Below are 20008 nucleotides of genomic sequence, written 5' to 3'. Positions count from 1 at the left end.
AATATGAAACACTAACTTCTAGGTCTAGTCATGCTTCAGTTAGGCTGAAGGGCTACTTTGCCAAAATGAACTTCAATGGGTAAGTGCTCTGAACCGAAAGTTTGCGGTTTGAAGCACGACAGCGGCAGTTACATTTAGTGTGTGACAGAAGAAAACATTCATTGTAGCCTCTCGCCCCTTGAAAAAATAAAAAAAGAATATTTATTAAACCTTGAAAGGAACTGCATTCAGGAGGAAGACACTATGGTCAAAACTGTTTTTACTAAAGAGTGGATTTATCCAGACAGACATCAACAAATTAGATTCTGATCAGTAACAATAATGTCATAATAAAACATTTAAATGAGAATTTAGAATGGTAATCATCCTTGGGTGTTATGAACCTCTTAAGACAATGCCAATCTATTTTTTGTTTCAATGTAAAGATGCACCATACTTTTCTTGGTAGAAAAAGTAAAATATATATCTTTGGAATACTAATTTCATGTGTTCATTTTACCAACAGATTAATTTGCTTTATTTCTGCCATATAGATAGTTCTTTCAATTGCTGTTCATAACAGTTGTCGACATTCCAAATATTTAGCCACAAAACAGTTGTTTTTGCAAGAACTTTATGGTTAAATTCATTTTCGTTCGCCGATTAAAACTACACCATCCAACATAAAATCCTTAAACGGAGTAAGAATCGTGGTGTAGAACACAAAACACAGAGTAAAACAGGTACCAGAACAAGTAGATCATATTACATCAAAAAATGTTTAATGGTCCCAAATATATATTCGAACAGTGAGGCATTTGCTCAGGGAGAGGGCAAAAAATAAAATAAAAATTAAGTTCAGGACACAAAAACCACCACATCTAGAATTCCACTCATCTTTAATCAAGAAGGGATAAACAAATCCCCTACCTCCAACAGAAATCTGCAGTTTTAAGGGCAAGAGGGAACACATAAAAAAGGGGAAACTTTGTATTCAGCCCTCCCCCCACAGAGGTTTTTAAAACCTGTTGTAGTTCGACTAAAATGTTCAGAATGTATGATTTCAAAGGCAGGTCTCTTCGCACAAAGAAACTGCTGGCATTCTTCGTAAGGTGTGAAGAATCAGTGGCAAACTGCCTGATCTTCAAAGTCATATAAACATGGTCCGAGAAAGCAAATTGATTGGAGCAACTGACCAGCCAATCCAGAGTTCCACAAACAAAACTCCTGCCCTGTTGGCTTTTTTCCATTTCCTTCCCTGAGAAAAGGGCAATGTGTGGTCCAAGCTGGAGAGCTCATAGGTGTCAAGTCTTTCCCCTTTGTTTACCATCCCCCAACCCTCCATCTGCTCCTTTGAATTGGCACTTGATCAGCAGAAATCCATGTGTACTGGTTAAACTGTGTTTGACACAGAAGTTCACAAAAGACCGCTGCTTTATTGTTGAATTTTGGGGGAAATCTGTTTTTGAATATGAGGCAGTTGCAGTTAAGAGCCAAGCCTTGCTTTCTTTGACAAAGGTAGTATTTCTTCCTTTTCTTCCTCTTCTTCCTCATCTTCATCTTCCTCTTCATCGTCATCTGGATAGTCTACAAGCCCAACAAGTCCCCCCTGTAATGAAATGCAAATTACAGAATATTAACAAGGTTGGATACTCGTTTGGATGATAAACTCAGACGTATTATAAAGACATAATACCAACATTTGATTTCTGACGTGGATGATTTGTTCAATAGTGATGTTCACCAAAAGAAAAGAAAACATCATCCCCAACGATAATCCCTAGTCTTGTTTATATCACAAAGCACCCATCACTTAAACCTTTCACTGCGGCGGAATAGCTAAGGGGGAGGCGGGGCCGCGCGGCGGTCCCATGCTCGTGACGGAACCGCTCCGTCACGGCACGCGGGTGAGCTGTGCTTGTGACGAAACGGTTCCGTCACGGCCCCGCCCACTCAATAGAACGCGCCGCGCAGGCGCGGAATTCGCGCCTCGCAGGCGCGGCGAGCGGGCCGTGATGGAACCGTTCCGTCACCAGCACAGCCCACCCGAGGAACGGTTCCGTCACGAACATGGGAGGGGTTAAAATCATGCCTAAAAACGCTTTACTGATGTTATTTCGAGTGCTGTGAATAGCCACACCATCTATGAAGACCATTTTCCCCAAATCACAGTCAATCATAATGACATTATCTCTCTATGATACCTTAACATAAGGACTGAATCAATGCAATCGGTCCTCCTACCCTCCCCCGTCTCCCCACCACCACCGCAGGTTTATTCACAGTGGTTATTTATTTGGTTCTGATGGAAGGACAATGACCTCCTGCTGTAGAAAAGACCCGGATAGTCCTCAATTCTATCCTCGTATCTTTTATCTTTCCCTATCTATAACGTAATCTTAAGACTATAGCACTTTTGCAGAAGTAAACTTCATGTGGGCAAGGAGACTGTGGAGCTCAGAACATACAGTTCATGCCAGTATATAGACTTGGGGAAGAGAAGATACTAGCTGTTGCTCAAGCAAGTTAGGGTGGAAATACACATAGAACTAGTGTGGACATTTTCAAGTGGTGGGCACCTGGCCCTACTAAACTAGGACACTAAATGCCTGGGTAAGGTAAGTGAAAATGAGGACCGGGAAAGCAGGTGCTGCGGAGCATACAGCGTCTACTAAGAAGGATGCAGGAAAATGCAGGAAAAACAGGAAAACCTATCCCTGAAGTCAAATTTGTTTTGGCATCTCTCGATGACTATGTGAATAAGAGAAGTTGGAGCAACTTGCACAGGCTTGCCTGTGAACAAAATTAAATCGTAGTTTAACCGATAATTTATGGACACAGGTTCAGTTCTCGGCCATCAAGTCATAAAAGACAATAAAAAGGCATTGTGAATCAGAACTAAACATCTAAACTATTAACCAACTCAGGTAAGCTATTTTATAATTTTGCTGAGTAGCCCACTCAGTTGACCCTGTTCACCAGCTGAAGTGCAGCATTGAGGGACTATTAGTTTTTAAGTTCACCCTAAATGTGACATTGGAAATGCGTTTTTTTGTTGGTAAGGGATGAGATTTTGTGACTTTTCCTGACTGCAGTTGCCATAGAATCAACCTTCTGTTGCATAAATTCCACAACTGAACAAAAAAATATTTTATAGACTCCTAAAAGATTAAATATCGATCCCTCTACAAAGGCTAACCGATTCAAATACTAACTGTTGTATTTAGGAATTAAATTCACACTAATGAAGGCAAACTTATCTGAGCAGCATTGTGTATTCAAACCACAAATCTGCAAAATAATACTACCACAAGATGTGCCATACTATCTTGGTAAATTTGTATTTCCCGGATGTGTTAGACATTATGCTGCACACTTTGGTCCTTCTTGGCCACATAATTCCAAAAGCCGCAACTATAACACAGCTCTTCGATGAAACCTATCAAAGGGTAAATATGAACGCTTGAATCTCACATGGACATCAATATTAGGTGGTACAAATTTCATAGGACTGCAATGAAAATCCAGACTAACTGCCCCGGCCCACACAAAAGTTGCAGTATGAAGCATTGTTTTTTTATCTACAAACAGGCTTGTGAGAGGCCTATCTAAAGGTGGTTGTATGGTTGACCTTTAGCTTTCTCCTATAAGGATGACAGACAAAAAGAAACCAATCAAGTGAAAATTGATGAGCCTGTGGCCAAAAAGGTTCAAGTTGTTCACAGTGTCGTAGGTTTCCTCTAAGAATGGAAAAAATGTATTCATTCAAAAAGGTAATCCCTTGTCAAAAAGGAAAGGCTTAGGAAAATTGTTCAGTGGTAGGCTTTTGGAAAGTGACGGCCCAATACGAGTGACCGGAATATTGATATTTTGGTGCCCTTTGAAGATTTCTTTTATCCACTATGATTGCATAAAGCATGGTAAGGAGCAGTATGAGCGTGAATACTGGGAAAGATAAATAGATGCATCAATGGATTTATGAGATCCATGCACCTGGTTGATTTAAGTGATGGACTGCAATCTAGAGAAGAGATATGATAAAACAGGATGAAGTTGCAGATGCAGCAGGAGGATAATGTTACTTACCGAATAAGCATCTGTTCTTGGCATGTAGAGCTGTAGATTCAAATATTTTGCATACTCCTGCCATCTAGTGTTGGGTCCGGATGTTTGCAAGTTGTTTTTCTTCGAAGGAGTCTTTCCGGTCACGAGGTAGGCGACGACTCCTTACGGTGATAGTGTGCATGGGCATCGACTCCATTGTTAGACTGTTCTCCCGCAGAGGGAGAGAAGGGAGTTAGTAAGGTAGAATAGAGATGTTCATGCGTATGTACGTAAAGTAAGAAAACTGCAACAGGTATAAGTACCCAGGGAGGCGCATGTGAATCTACAGCTTTACATGCCAAGAACAGATGCTTTCTGGATAAGTAACATTATCCATTCGAGGCATGTGAGCTGTAGATCACATGATCTGCATAGAATATTCAGCAGTATACTCCCAAAGCGGTGGCTAACCTGTACCTGTTGCAGTTGTTTGAAAAAGTGTTTTAGGTACTGCCTGGCCTACATTAGCTTGTTGCCTCGCTAACACATCTACACAATAGTGCTTTGTGTGTGGTGTAGACCATGTTGCTGCCTTACAGATGTCAGCTAGGAGGATATTGCCATGAAGGCCACAGTAGCCCCTATTTTGCTGGTGGAATGCGCTCTCGGGGGTATTGTCAATGTTCTTTTCAGTTTCACATAACATGACATATTTGGATACATTTCATGATCCATCTTACAATGCCTGATTTAGATATGGGATTGCCTTTGTTGTTCTTTCCACATAATACAGTAGAGCTCTTCTAACATATAGTGTGTGTAGAGCTCCTTCTGCTACAGAATCAGGTTGAGGAAAGAACACGGGTAACTCAACTGATTGATTGATGTGAAAAGCAGAAACCACTTTAGGAAGAAATTTAGGATTGGTTCGAAGAACCACTTTGTCTTTGTGAAGTTGAAAGAAAGGCTCTGGTATAGCTAGTGCGCCTGGAGTTCACCAACTCTCCTTAGGATTGCAATAAGAAAAGCAATCTTCCATGAGAGAAATTGCAATTGACACCTGTACATTGGTTCAAAAGGTGGACCCTTTAGCCTTGTAAGGACTATGTTCAAGTCCCATACTGATGCAGGTGGGACTCTTGGTGGTATTGCTCTTTTTAGTCCTTCCATAAATGCCTTAATCACTGGTATGCTGAACAGAGATAAGTGTTGTCTGTTTTGTAAGTATACAGCTACTGCTACTAAATGCAATCGAATGAGTGTGTAGGCTAATCAAGATTGCTGTAAGTGTAAGAAATAACAGATGGTGTTTTGCACTGAAGCATCAAGGGGACTGAGGTTGTTATTGTTACAGTAGATAACAAATCGTTTCCATTTTGCTGCATAACATACCCTTTAAGCAGGTTTCCTAGCCTCCTTAGGACATTCATACAGTCTGGGGGTAATTGTAAATAACCAAAATCTAATCTATGACATCAGGAGCCAAAGCGCAAGGTAAGTGCCTTGGGGTGTAAATGCCCGATTTCTCCATGGCTCTGAGTGAGGAGACTGGAGTTGAGATGCAGCTTTTGGAGTGGAACTAATGAGAGCTCTAGCTGGGTGGTGAACCAAGGTTGACATGCCCATGGGAGAGCTAAGAGAAATAGTTTGAGGGATGATTGCCTGAGCTTCCACACTACCAGCGGAATGAGTGGGAGAGGCGGAAAAGCATGGGCAAATATCTCTGACCAGATCACCCATAGGGCATTGCCTTTGGAGAGCTGGTGTGGGAACCTCGAGGCGAAGCTTGGGCATTTTGAGTTGTGGCGAACAAGTCGATATGAGGAAATCCCCATTCCTGAAAGTAGGGAAGAAGAATTTGCGTTCTCTGTCTGCTGAGAAAGTCTGCAATCTGATTCTTTAATCCTGGAAGATGTTCTGTTAGGAGATACATTTTGTGATGTATAGCCCATTTCCAAATGGCCTGTGCTAGGCGTGACAGTTGGAGAGAGTGATAGCGTGGGAGAACCCAATATACCCTTGGAGGCTTGGGCAATTCAAATAGTGTCAAATGTGCCAGCAAGGGATTTTATTTAAGGAATATGATTTCGAATTAGTTGTATTGAAATAATTAAACAGTTCGGTCTGCCGTAGGACTGACGCCCGTGCGCGAGCCGTTCACAAGGAAATAGTGATTGTCCAGATTATTGAATCTTGAGGCAAACTCAGAACAGAGTGATAAATTCCAACATTGAAGTTGTGGAGTAAAATTGAGTTCTCCGGAAATTGAACTAACTGTGCAGGATTTATTCTCAGAAAATTGGCTCTCTCAAAAAGGGTCTTTACTAGATGCAATATCCATTGTCCTGAATATGGTCTGAGGGATTTACGCCACGGAAGATCGAAACGTCGACTGTATCATAATATTTAATGTTTTTAAGTGATTGTTTTGTATATCAGGAGATATGTCACTAATTTATGTATTTGGGAATTAATGTTTTGATCATTAATTGTAGGATAAGTTACAATATACCTTTTTCATGTTTTACATTGAATTAATTTTCGTTCTAATTGTAACTTTCTTAAAGTGATCTTTATATGAAAATACATTGATATATTTACAATAAGATATCCCCTTGTTCGTTCTTGTTTTCTCTGCGCATTTATTGCATACATAATTTGTTAAGTTGGAGAGAGTGTCCCACTCCCACCCGTTTTTGTATATAGTACATAGCTGTCATGTTGTTTGTGTGGACTAGTACAGCTGTACCTATTAGGTGAGTTTGAAAGGCTTTGAGTGCTAGAAACATTGCTAGTAGCTCTAAGTGATTTATATGGAGGCTCCTGTACTTTAGACTCCATAATCCTTGGATTGTGTGACTTTGTAGGTGAGCGCCCCAACCAGTGAGCAATGAGTCTACTGTTCGCACTGTCTGTGGAACAGGATTGAGAAAGGGTCGCCCTTTGGATACATTTTGTGGGTTCCACCACTGCAAAGAGCGATGAGTGCGGCCATCTATCAACACCACATCGGTTAACTGACCCTGCGACTGGTTCCACTGACTTGCTAAACATTCTTGATGGGGACACACGGAAGTCTTGCGTGGGGAACAATTACGATGCAAGACAACATCATCCCTAGCAGCTGCATGAATACTCTTGCCGGTAATGATTAGTTGGGCTGAAACTGAGTGAGAAGGGCCTGAATGCTGTGAATCCTGGCTGTATTAGGAGAGGCTAGAGCTTTTTGAGCATCTATTGTGACTCCCAGATAGGTTTGTGTGTTGGAAGGCTGTATATGAGACTTCAATGCGTTCACTGTAAAACCCTAGTTGGTGAATTAAGTGAATGGTGGTTTGTGTTGGAGACACATTTGGTAAGTGCTGGCTTTGATGAGCCAGTTGTCCAGGTATTGGAAGATGTGGATGTTTTGTCTTCTCAGAAGGGCTGCGACTACTGCCAGGCCTTTGGTAAACACAGGAGCAGTGGTGACTCCAAACTGTAGTACTTTGAATTGGTAAAGATGACCCGCTATCATGAATCTGAGGTATTTGCGATGAGCAGGATGAATAGGAAAGTGGAAATATGCGCCTTTTAAGTCTAGAGTAGACATAAAATTGCCCTGCTGTAGAAGTGAGGGCCCTTGTTGAAGTGTCACCATGTGGAAATGCTCTGAAAGTATGTAGATGTTTAGTTCTCGGAGGTCTAGAATAGTTCTCAAGAAGCAGTCCTTTTTGGGAACTAGAAAATACAGGGAGTACATGCCTGTCCCTTGATATTGTAACGGTACTGGCTCTATGGCTCCGTTGCACAGGAGAGATTGGACCTCTTCCTGAAGTAGGCGTAAATGTTCTGGAGACATTTTGCGAGAACGTGGTGGAATGTTTGGAGGATTGTTGGTAAGCTCCAGGCAATAACCATGTTGAATAATTCCTAACTCCCATTTGTCTGTGGTAATAGATTGCCAAATGGGGAGGAATTGTAGAAGACATCCCCCGACAGGTGTTATATTATTGGAGGGGAAGTGTAGGCATGCCACTGGTTGTTAGGTGAGGGCAAATTACTTGTTCTGGAACCCTTGCCCCGACTCTTGTTGTTGTTTCCTCTGTATCCTCCTCTAAAGAAGCCTCTTGTAGAGAAAGATTGATTGTTGCCTTTGTACGAGCGAGCAGTATTATCTGAGGACATGGTTTTCGACACTTTCCCGGTAGAATGAGTGATGAAAGGAGCCAAGATTAGGAGGAGACTGCAGAGCTCCCATAGATTTGGCTACTTCTGTATCTTTTTTCATTTTTCCAGGTCCGAAGAGATGTTCCTTGTCAAAATGAGTATTTAAAATAGACTTTTGGACTTAATATTTAAAACCAGAAATCCTCAACCGTGCATGTCTCCTTAAAAACACACTAGTGTTGATCTCTCTAGCTGCGGTGTCTGAAGCATCTAAAGAGCATCTAATTGAGGAATTGGAGATGAGCTTTCCTTCCAGGACTAAATCTTGGGCTTTTGCTTTGTGCTCACCAGGGAGCTATTGGAGCAATTGCTGCATTTCGTCCCAGTGTGCCCTATCATACCTGGCTAGTAGGGCCTAGGTGTTGGCAATGCGCCAATGATTTGCTGCATGGACGGCTACTCTTTTACCAGAGGCGTCAAATAGTTTTGACTCTGTCTGGAGGGGGAGCATCCCCTGTAGTTTGTGATTTGGCCCGTTTACGGGCATTAGAGACAACCAAGGAGTCTAGTGGTAACTGTCCTTTAATAAAGACTGGATCAGAGGGAGCAGGCTTATATTTTTATCTATTCTGGGTTTGAGAATATGAGCAGGCAGCGGATCTTTAAAAATATAACTGCCGTGTTTCATCATACCTTTAAGAATAGGTAGAGTCTGGCTAGCCCTTTGTGTGCTACTGAGCGTTCCAAATAAGAAATCGTCCTGTAGAGATTCTTTGTGTAACTGTACTCCATGATAGTCTGCCGCTCTAGCCAGTAATTCTAGATATCCTACATTGTCGTTAGGGGAAGGCTTTGCAGGGCAAAAATCTGGGTCGTTATCTGTGGATGAATCAATGTTGTAATCCTTCCAGGAATCTATTGGTAAAATATTGAGCCCCCCCATCATCATCATTATCAGGTGGCGGTGGTGGAGAGTTAGTTGGTGTAATCAGTAAATGCTCAAAAGGTGGAGAAGATGATACAGGGGAACATGGCGGAAGAGGAGGGGAAGGGTTAGAACCTACATTCTTCCTCTTCAAAGGAATATGATAAAGAGTGTCCTCTGACTCGGGTTTGCGTTTCTGAGGAGGTTTGGTAAGGACCCGTCCTGTATCTGGATTTATATTAAGTTCCTTTGTTTTGGGTCCGATTTGGGTGTTGGGCCATCGAAAATCAGATCCTGCAGCTTCGTCCAGGACACTTGGGAGCATGGAGAGGAATTGACCCCTAGTTTGTGTTGGAAGCAGTGTCTCTAAGAGGAAACAGGCTTTTGGTTTTTATTCCTCCAGTTTCACCCCATAGCTGTTGCCACGTTCCTGATGACCATATTGTAGATGCCAATGTCATCTGGCGGCGAAGGCCTTGAAGGGTACGTATCTACGGCCTCATCCGGGCTTTCGGCATCGAGGTCCTGCCAATCCAGGTTCTATGATGCCGAGCCCAAACTTGTTTGCCGGCCTTCCTCGCCTTCTCCCTCGTAATAGTATAGGCCCTCTTCTTCTTGGTGTTCTTGGGGCTTCTGAGTTTTTGGCAGCTGTTCGGCGTCGAACTCTGCTTTGTCCTCAACTTCGACGATTGTCGTCGGCTTCGACGGAATGTTGAACCTTTTCATCCGTTTGACGAACTCCCTTTTCCTTTGCAGGATGCTGTCCATTTCGGCCTCGAGCCTTCTCTTCTTCCTCTCCATCTCAGCGGCCTGTTTAGCGTCGAGTGTTTCGGAAGATCTGTTCGATGTCAACATTGAAGTTGCCTTCGGGTCCTTTTCCTTCGGCGTCGAGCGCGCCTTTTCGGGGACGTGCTTCGACGACCTAGGTTTGTCTTGGGGTTTAACCGACTGGGACTCCTTTTCGAAGGATCCGCTGGGCTGTTTGTCCCTGGATGCAGCTGCGTCCGTCGAATGTTTCGGCGCCAGTGCTCCTTTCGAGGACTTCAACTCTGATTTTCGAGAGTCAATCGGGCCTTAGGGGCCGATGTCTCTCTTACCTCCTTTGTTGTTTTCGCATCGGTCTCTATGACCGTGTAGTCATCTGGTCCCTCGGTGATGTCGCCCTCTTCCCCACTGGAGAGGCCAAAGTCCCGGAGTGACGGAGGTTGACCGTGGCCTTGCATGTTGTAGTTGGCTCTCCTCTGTCTCTCTCTTACCCTGAGCGTCTTCAGGGTAAAAACGGAGCAGGCGTTGCAATCCTTGCTCTCGTGGTCGACCCGCAGGCAGAGGTTGCAAACCGGATGCTGGTCCTTCGGCGCATACTTATTGGAGCAATTGCAGCACAATTTGAAAGGATTTTTGTCCATACCTGCGCTCAGGGGGCCCCCTGTGTGCGCATTCTCCGTTAGACATCAAAGTTTTTGATGTTCTCCTTCCTCTTCGTCGTCCCGGTTCAGTGTTCTTGCTTGGAGATGTATTCTCCAAATCTTTTTCGTGGTTTTCGTGTCTTTTTCCTCTTCTTTTCTCCAAAAACGCTGGAACCTTGCTGTGACGATCCAGACCCAACGGCGGAAAAAAGACTCTGAAGATGGCGCCCAAAGGTATGAGCTTCCGCAGGAAGCGTGCCGACGTCACAGGAAGGACACCAAAAGGTGGGACGTCTACGCCCGCCTGGGCTATGAAAACCCCCCCCCCCAAAAAAAAACAATAGAAAAGACTACGATTCTTGACCCAACCACTAGACCGCATAGTGAATCCAGAAAGATTCACGCAGCAAAATGCCTTTTCGATGTGGAAGGTTTCGGTTCCCAAGGAGTCTGATTTCGGCGTCAATCATTTCGGCTCCGAAGCGGGTTTCAGGCTTTGAGCCTGAAGGTTTTGGCTCTGTGCCAGACTTTGGCCGACTCGACCCCGAGCCGGTAGGCTTAGTGACATGTTTTGATGCCGAGCCGGAGGGCGGGCATCAGAAACATCTTCTCTGTGCCGACTGTGGCCCGAAGGCGGAGGTGGAACCGAAACCTTTTGTTTTGGCTGATTTGGATTTTGGGGCAAGGGGCGTTCGGTACTCACGGGACGTTGACCTTGTGGGAAGTCATCTTCCATCTCGGAGCACGATTCTGGAATAGATGCCGGTTCTTCTTGTTCTTCCTCGGACCCTTGAGCGTCAAATTCATCCTCAGATCCTTCACCGCTGATATCCGGTGTGTATTTGACGTTTTGACTCTGCATTTTGCGACGTCGAGCCCGACGATCACGGAGCGTTTTCTTCCATCGAAATGATCTGCGTGCATTGCAGTCCTGTTCGTTGTGCTCCGGAGACAAGCACTATAATAATAACGCACAACAACAATTGTATTAAAAAACTAAAAATTGCCAAAAGTCAATAGGAATACATGAACGCAGAAAGCTCTGAGGTAGATATGGTAGGGAGAATAGCTGCATAGATTCACCCGAGGGGGTGAACGCATATGGCATCTTAGCACTCACGTGCAAGGCAGCTTGGGGCTTTACAAAGTAGAACAATCAGTAATATGAGGTACATTGAGAGCAAAATAAGGGAGAAGTGAAACATATGTCCAAGACTTATAGCATGTTATGGAGTGACAGGAGGCAGCAGACAAATCATTATTATACTTAAATACATTTTGGAATCAAACTCCCCAAAGAAACAACAACAGCTGGGTTATATAAGAATATGCAAAGCCCTTTCCCTTGGTTCAGTCCACGTACACCCTTGTCACGAGGCACACATCAAAAATATCAAATTTATGAAGAGAGAGCATACATTATGGATGACACTGTAATAGGCTCCTATACTAACATTGAGGACTTCTGGCGACATCAAAACTCAATAAGTCAAAGGCCAACTGGTTCAAAAATGGTGAGAAAGGATTGTATGACATTACATGTTAATAGAAAAAAAGACAACAAAAACCTGTTGTCTTGGTGGCCTCACAACTTTTAAAATAAGTATGGCTGGCAACTGTGTTTAGTGCGGCTACATCAGATATGAGGTTAATTCACGGCTCACAACTCAGGTGGAAAAATAGTGCTCAAGATTAGCAGTCAAATTATTTACTTTTCTGAGTAGGGTGACTGGTTTAGGTTGCCCTAATCTAAGGACAATATAAACCCAATGGAAAAACATAACATTAACCTACTGAACATTGTTAAAAATTGCTGAATTGGATCCAAAGAAAGACTCTAATTGTTGGATGAGCAAACAGCTGAAGTTAGTGCCACATAAATGCTTGTGAAATGCTCAGTGGCAAATACTTAAAGCTAAGATGTACCTGGCAATTTAGTTATTTGTAGAGCACCAATTGCAGCAGATTTTCAATCTGGGAACCCTCCTGTGTTGATCAGGAAAGACCATCAAGGAGGAAGCATTGTTTAATTATGGCTCTTCAATCCTGGTATTCGGGAAAAGAAACTGGATCCACAAGCAATAGCTTTCAATCCCCTCATTATATAACGGTACTGTGTTCCAAAGAAACTGGTTAATCAAAGTCTTGATGTAGAAGTGGCGCTGTGTGAGGTCATACTTTTTTTTTCTATACTTGTAGTCTCTACCACAGCCTTTACCAGCTCCTTATAATTATCTAGAATAGATTTAAGCATGCTTTGAAGTAAGGGTAGACACTGTTCCGTGCTTTCAGTCTTGCCAAGAATCTCCACTAGTCAGTCCTCTTCAATGTCCAGTTTGTGGTGTCTACCTGCGTTTTGGACAACCTCATGGTAGGCTGTGCTGCCATCAGACGAGAAAGGACTAACCCAATAGTGGTCCAAATGAGAGGACTGGGGAGATCAACATTACTGCCTTTCCAGGGTCATCAGCTGGCCCTGTATCTAAGTGCTGATCATGTGAGTCATGGGGTGATATAGACTGTCGGGTCATAAGAGGAATTTGGGGACCACTCTGGTTACTCTTTTGGAAGCACAGTAAGCTGTGTGCATAGAGATGCAGGGAGGCGGCAGTGGTGGAAAAGGGCTTGTGCCCCAATCCTTCTGCCTCTTTGACATTGAGTCCGAAGGGGTCCCTTGGGTGGACTCTTCCTCCAAGGCAAGCGTCTCTTCTCAAGGAGTGTATCAGAGGGCTTCGGCACCAGTGGTTTTGCCAAGATCTTCCTAGTGATGGGATGGCTATAGAGATGCTTCAGACTGGTTTAGAGTTCCTCTTGCAGTATTGGTGCCTCAGAGTCCTCGGATCTAGCTTTTGACGTTAACAGGATCTGGGGTGTTGTTTTCAGCCTCTGCTTCAGGTGCGTGTGTTCGGGTCATCATTGGATCAAGTAGGGCTCAGTGGCTGGTGAGGCTCAACTTCCTTCAGTGGAGCCTTCGATGGCTCCAAAGCTTCTCGTAGTGTTGAATGGAACCTGAAGGCACTAGAAGACCTGAAGGTGACTGCCTTGCTGGTTCATGCTCAGCGCTGGAGGCCAGGCTCTGGTGGGAAAGGTGCTGTACCTCTACATGGGAACTCTTGCAACACTGGTCATATGGCTCTTCAAGATGGGTATGGTACTTATGAGTGCACCTTTTTGTTCGAGGATCAGTGGACTTCAGCATTGGTTTGAAGTACTCTTTCTCATGCTCGGTGCTGCTCAACGATATCCTCTCTAGGCTGGGCATTGGCTGGGGTGCCTGGACAGCACAATTACCTGTTTCAATGCTTCCTTTGATGCCAAAATGATGCTCCTCCTCAAAAATGTTTGGAATTTGAAGATATTTGTCAGTACATTTTGCAGTGTGCTTATTTTATGTGGAACCTTAAGCTATTCCTTAAACGGAAGACAAGGCAGAACTCACAAGTGGTGTCATTGGGGACTGGGAGAGAGGCAGCGATAGACATTGTCACAATACGACCATAGATACTTCAAGCTGCACTAGGGAGGGATTGATGTGGGGGAAGAGAAGGCTGCCCTGAAGGGTAGGTTGGGGAAGCTGATGTTGGGAAAAGTGTGTGCTCCATCACACCCTTCGGTCTGCATTCTCTGTTGGCGATGGTCAAGAAAGGACCCTTCCCCTGGCATTTGGAGAATCGACTGGCAGTACTCTAAGGTGTGAGTTGAAGTAGAGAGACAAAAAGTCCTTAAAGCGCGGACTGTTCTTCTGATCATTTACGTCTAATACGAATCATTTGGGCCCCAAAAATGTGTGAAAAACACAACAGACTGAGCTCACTCGGAATATCTTCACACCTGAAGGCAGGGGGAAAAAAAACGAACATGGAGTCTGTGCTTGTCCAAGGGAGGTATTCCAGTACATCTCATGACTCAATACTTCTTAGAAGAAAAATAACTTGCGAATTTCGAGCCCAACACTAGATGACGGAAGTATGCAGAGCATGTGTGTCTACAGCCATATAGGATACAAACATATGTTAAGAAAAATGATTCTACAACAAAACGTTCTACGCTCTTCAATGTGTCTGGTTGACAAACCATTTGTAATCTTGCTTCTCCCATGTAGCAGGATATATAGCTTTTGGTGAGCACACAAGATAAATGATAAAAGATAAACTGCACGTTTCTTCCTATGCCTAATGAACAACAAAGTAAAACCGCGTCTACATCCCTTAACTTGCTAGGGAGCAGGACATGATAGAGATTAGAGGTATGGGACTTTAGGATAAGTTACAGAACAACACTATGGTAACTTGTGCCCATTTTCAACAATCGGGCATTCTCTCGTCCAACTAAAAGAGAAAGTATTCTGAATCGCAGCAGTAAACTAATGTCTTTTAAAAAAGTACACAATAACTGTTGATTCAATTGGTAACCTGTATGAGACTTTGAAATGAAACATGGCAGTCTTAATGACAGCCTTGCCCTTTAAAATTGTGGGTGCAAAATAGGACTTTGAAGGCTAGTAGGTATAACAAAAACAGCTGCCAATTGAACTCTCATCAATGAGTGCTATGGGACCGTTTTTCTGTGGCAAACCACTGAATTTGGTGAGAACTGGAGCTACTGTTTGCTTATCCCTCCACTGGAAAAGGGTACAAGGAAGCTATCCATGTAACAAATAAGTGGTCCATCGAGAACTTACTTTGAATCAATAATATTAAAATAGATCTGGAATATTTGTTGAATTTTCAGAATCTCATTCAAAGCAATGCTTCATCTTAGAGTTATGGAATAAAAGGACAGATTGTTATATCCACAACTATATATTCAAGTACATTCATAAACACCTGATTACGTTGAAGAGCAATTCTCGGAAAAGTGTTTGTGCAAACACAAGAAAAGAGGCAAGAGAGCACCTTATAATTTATACAAGAAAACAATAAGTAATCTGATAGTTTAATGAAATGGAAAATCAATGTAAGCTATTATATAACACAAATGTCCACTTGTGTGTGTTGATGTTTGGAATATGAGGCTTACATCTGTGTCATCATCAGGACAGGGGAAATTAGATGAGCACCCAATGACTCAATAGAATATGTACAAGGGAATTCTTTGAAAACAATTCTATTAAAATGGTGCTTGAAGCATCAGGAAAAACTAAGGTGAGAGAACAGGAAGCTAATTGTACGAAGGTTGTCTGAAAGAATTCCCTTTGCCTTGCAGACTCCTTAAAACCTCTATATACCTGATGCTACATGAAGACCAAGTAGGTGGATAAGCTGAACATAGTTCAATATTATGAGTGTTTATTATCGAGACTGTTACATTTTCGTACCACGGATTCCCAAAATGACAGGGAATAATCCACGCAGGTGAATTAAAGAAAAGTCCAATCCTGGAGAATTGATACCAGTATGGATTTAAGCTTGTGTCAACTTATAGCAAGCACTGCCTTGAGGCTGTTCTAGCACCACATGACAAATCCAATTATTCTAGTGGGAGGGGACCTCACTTGTCTTAATTTAATATATCACATCAGGTTAAATCCAGAGTAAAAAGTGAAAGGACAGATCTTGGCTTCATCTATGATGAAGAGTTACTAGGGCGAGAAAATCACAGACTAATAAGGACCATTCCTGGCATATAAGGTCTCTACATTAAGAACAGAGGGCAGGGACAGTAAACCTGCATGGAACAAAAAGGATCCCTGCCTGTTACTACCAATTGACACAGTCCTGAAACACTGCAGAGCAGGAATACTGATAATCTATTCATGAACAAGTACAACTAATTACGGTCTCAAAGCGAAAGTGTTTAGGTTGGAGAAACTCTGGTCAAAAGATCCTGAAATGGGATCTGGGAAGGGTAAATAAAACAAACTAAGCAACACAGAATGAAAACGGAATGTCCTTGGAAAAATGCTGAGGCCACCTTGGGCTTAGAAGTGGCGCTGATTTGACAAGAGGACAAATAAGTGAAAGTAGGGTGAACCTGAAGCCATGTTTGGGTGATTGGGTTTGGCTTCAGACAAAAACGCAGTGCTCTTCCTTGTGTATCTGGAGAAGTACCCATCAGCTTAAGAAAAGAAGATTACAAAACAATATTGTCTTGATTGCCGCACTCTAATTACTGGTTCTTTAAAGAGGGTGATGAAGCACAAAAGAAGATTCTATAGCCTTGAAGACCTTAAAATTGAACAGTTCTACGTCTCATCTCCTTGGAGGTTCCAGCTTTCACTGCAATGTCCCATGCTCAAGTCATTAGAGCCTACTATGATTTCCTAGAGAAGAATAGCTCTGCAATGGATCCTGATTTCATCTGACCAGAAACAGACAAACCTCCTTATGTGCGCTTGTATCAGAGTTTGTAAAGGACTAGTAAGAAGGAACGAAGATGAAGAGTCACAACTTACTGCACCACGTCTGCACATTCATTATGAACTTAAGGGCCCAGTTGTAATGGCTATTGGAGATATACTAGGATTGGTTATGTTGAAATAGTAACTCCATCTTGCTAGAATGAGAAAAGTTAGACTTTCAAAGTCAGGCAGGCTTTGTCCGGTAGCTTTTGAAGAGGATTTTCATTTAATTATGTGCATCTGCTATATACTGTGTGTGAAGGATGACAGCATTCCTACAGAAAATGAAAAGTGGCCAGATTTAGGAGGAGTTCCTTTAACTCCGTGGTACTTGTGGCCTTTGGATGCAACTTGCCACCCAATAGGAGACAGCAGACTTCCCCTTAAAATACAGTGGGCTACTTGCAACTGCAGGTTCCTCGACTTTTGTAGCTCCAGTAGCTAGACTAGATCCTTGGTGTCCTAAGCTGTGTATTTTTTTCTAAAAACATAAATGTTGCAGTACTTCCAGGACCATGCCACCTCCAACGTTTTAGGGTTTTAAGAGATTTAATTAGCTAGGGTCCATTTTGGGCCTCCCACAAAGTCTATTTTTGGTGCAGGGGGCAAAGGCAGAACTCAGGGGGCTGTGAGAAAGGCAGCTACATAAATGCCACAGCTGTCAAGGAGCAGGAAGCAAAGCTTTTTATGGTTCAAGCCTGGAACAAACAGTCATTGCTTTGGTCCACTTTCTCCACCCCATGCCAAGACTTCAAGGCGGGCTCCCTCAAAAGAGAAGTCAACCTGAAGTGTAAAGAAGAATCACACAAGAGATTCTTCCTCTTGTGTCATTCCTGTGAAAGGTCATCTCTAGTCAGAAGCATCAGTCACAGTCTTCTGCCTTGACTTACCCATAGGATCTTCTCCCAATTTTGGTAGATATGCAAAGCCTTGCTTGGATCCAAATAGTTACTACGCCCAGACCTGCTGCATCAGATTTCTGAGTTTCCATCCCATGGCCCTAAGTGGTGGCTTTCACAGACATTGTGGCTCCCTTTTGGCCCCTAGACACCTATGGAACCACTGACTGTGCACAGTTAATGACTTCAGGAGCACAGATCGACTCCACTCTGGAGCAGAGAGACTGTGGCCCACCCTGGACAGCCTTGTTCCAGCAACACCTCTGGGTCTGCAGCTGCAGACTTCAGACCCAGCTACCAAACCATTGAAAATCCAGAAAACCAAGCTATTTTGATCAGGGCCAAATGCAAGGTTCAGACTTGCTTCAATGATGAGCTTCTTTGTGAGCCTCTACTCAGCGCTTGAAATTGTGACTTTATTCAAATGCCTGTTATTGTCTACAAAAGTAATCAGGCATACAATTGTGTTCCTCCTCCTGATTCAGATGAACGTTAAATTGGTCTTACAGAATGTCTGTTTTATCTGTCTGGCCATTCTACAGAGGAAACCTCATCCTCTACAGCAGGTTTTAAAAAAAGATGCTGACATCTTGCAACTACCCTTGCCTATTGAGGCTAACTTTCAGGTTTTGCCTTCCGCCTCAGGAAACTGACATTTTATGAGGCCTTTATTGATCTCACTTTGGCTAGATCGGTGAGCCATCAGATTGCTCACTCATCAAACCCATGCGTGACTAAATTCTTATCAAAGAGTTTGTGCCTTCCTTTCAGAGCCTGATCAGATGGACAGATCAAAATTCCTCACTGGAATGCAAAATTAAACTGAGGTAATGGGCCATCAATGCTGTTGTTCCTAGCAGAAATACAGAACCTCTGACTACATCCATGCAATTTTGGTCAGCAGCCATAGTTCTGAAACCTAGAAGACACACATCAGAAGACTAAATCGTCCTGGATTTCTCATTCTGCTTTCTTTTAACTTTATGGAGAGGCTGGAAATCAGCTTGTTCCAACTATTCAGTTGTGAAAAACAGAGAAGAAAAAGCATTTCTGACCAGCCAAAATTCAAGGAAATATGCAAAACCTCCATTCAAATCTTTACTGAATGAAAAGCTGAGGCCTTAGAAAATGTATATTAACACAGTGAAGCAAAGAAGATTCAAGTACAAGGATGCATTATGCATTTCACATGCCAAAGCAATTCCTCTAACCGAGGACGGCAGCACGTTGATAAGATCTATCAAATAATGTATTAAAAAATAAAGACCTATTTTCTAATAATCTAGAACCATGGATGCTTAAGCTGGTAAAAAAAAAAAAAAAGACCGCTAGTCCAGGAGAAGAAATTACCTACTGGTTTCCTGGATGCGCTCTGTGAGTGGGAAAACCAATATGGATTTTGAAACAAGCACAAGCAAGAACCTTTTTAACATAGGAAAGCTTTCAAATTGCATATTTAATAACAGTTTGAAATGAAGACAAACATTCAGAGAATTAGCAGCTGCAAAATACCTTCGTAGTGATAGCTGCTGTCTGAGATGTGCTTTTGGAAACCGAGCCGGGAGAGCCTGGTGACCCTGGGGAACCTGGCGATCCTGGGGAACCGGGAGACCCAGATAGGCTGCTTGCTGAGGACTGGCTGGTGAGGTTAGTTTTTGTACCACTAGAGAATGAAAGTTTAAAACTTGGACTTTGTCGACCTGTGAGATTCGTTTTCAAAAGCACCTCTTTTTCTTCACTGTCTTTTACTGAAACAAAGAAAACATTAATAGATTACAAAACACAGGATTTGTTGGCAAACCATGGCCTTTTTTTTTTACACTACCCAGATAAGAACAGAACTATGGGCAGGGTAGTGCCTCGACAATTATAGTCTTAGTGACCCACTACACTCCAGTGAACAACAAGAACATGTTACGAATATGGGCTCTTTGACACCTTTGATTTTAAGGCGCAACTTTCTAGCCTTCCCCAAGTAGCAGGATCTCCAACTACACACTCCCCAATTTATTCTTTAGCCGATTATAACAAATTCAAACTGCACCTATTCGTAAGGCAAGATCCATATAAAACACTCATTCCGGAATATCAGTAAACCCAGTATGTTCTTTATAAATTAATTCTGCCACTGTATCACATTTTTTTCACCTTTAAATGTTATTAAAATATAGACACCATTTCATATCAAGGTTATTACTATATCTAGAAAGCCCATCACAGCTAGCATCCCACATTCTTCATAACAGTCACCAAATGAGTCTGGAAT

The 20008-nt window shown here is 42.8% G+C and overlaps 1 protein-coding gene across 2 annotated transcripts in view; it reads right to left on the bottom strand.

The window, feature by feature from the left end:
• Positions 1–244: 244 nt before the first annotated feature.
• Positions 245–20008, bottom strand: part of PPP4R3A (protein phosphatase 4 regulatory subunit 3A) — a 309259-nt gene continuing 289495 nt past the window's right edge. Inside the window, exons 14-16 of one of the 2 annotated variants that reach the window (XM_086937643.1) lie at positions 19255–19490; positions 11207–11461; positions 245–1588 (exon numbers count right to left, since the gene is read on the bottom strand). In XM_086937643.1, coding sequence (XP_086793769.1) covers positions 1466–1588; positions 11207–11461; positions 19255–19490 — 614 coding nt within the window. In that variant the 3' untranslated portion in view covers positions 245–1465. The remainder of the gene's footprint in view (positions 1589–11206; positions 11462–19254; positions 19491–20008) is intronic. The other variant, XM_086937644.1, reaches the window with a different exon arrangement.

This window comes from Lissotriton vulgaris, chromosome 9, assembly GCF_964263255.1.
Source record: "Lissotriton vulgaris chromosome 9, aLisVul1.2, whole genome shotgun sequence".
In the NCBI taxonomy this organism is placed as follows: Eukaryota; Metazoa; Chordata; class Amphibia; order Caudata; family Salamandridae; genus Lissotriton; species Lissotriton vulgaris.
Note: the sequence above shows the minus strand (reverse complement) of the source record. Positions and strands in the feature narration are given on the sequence as shown.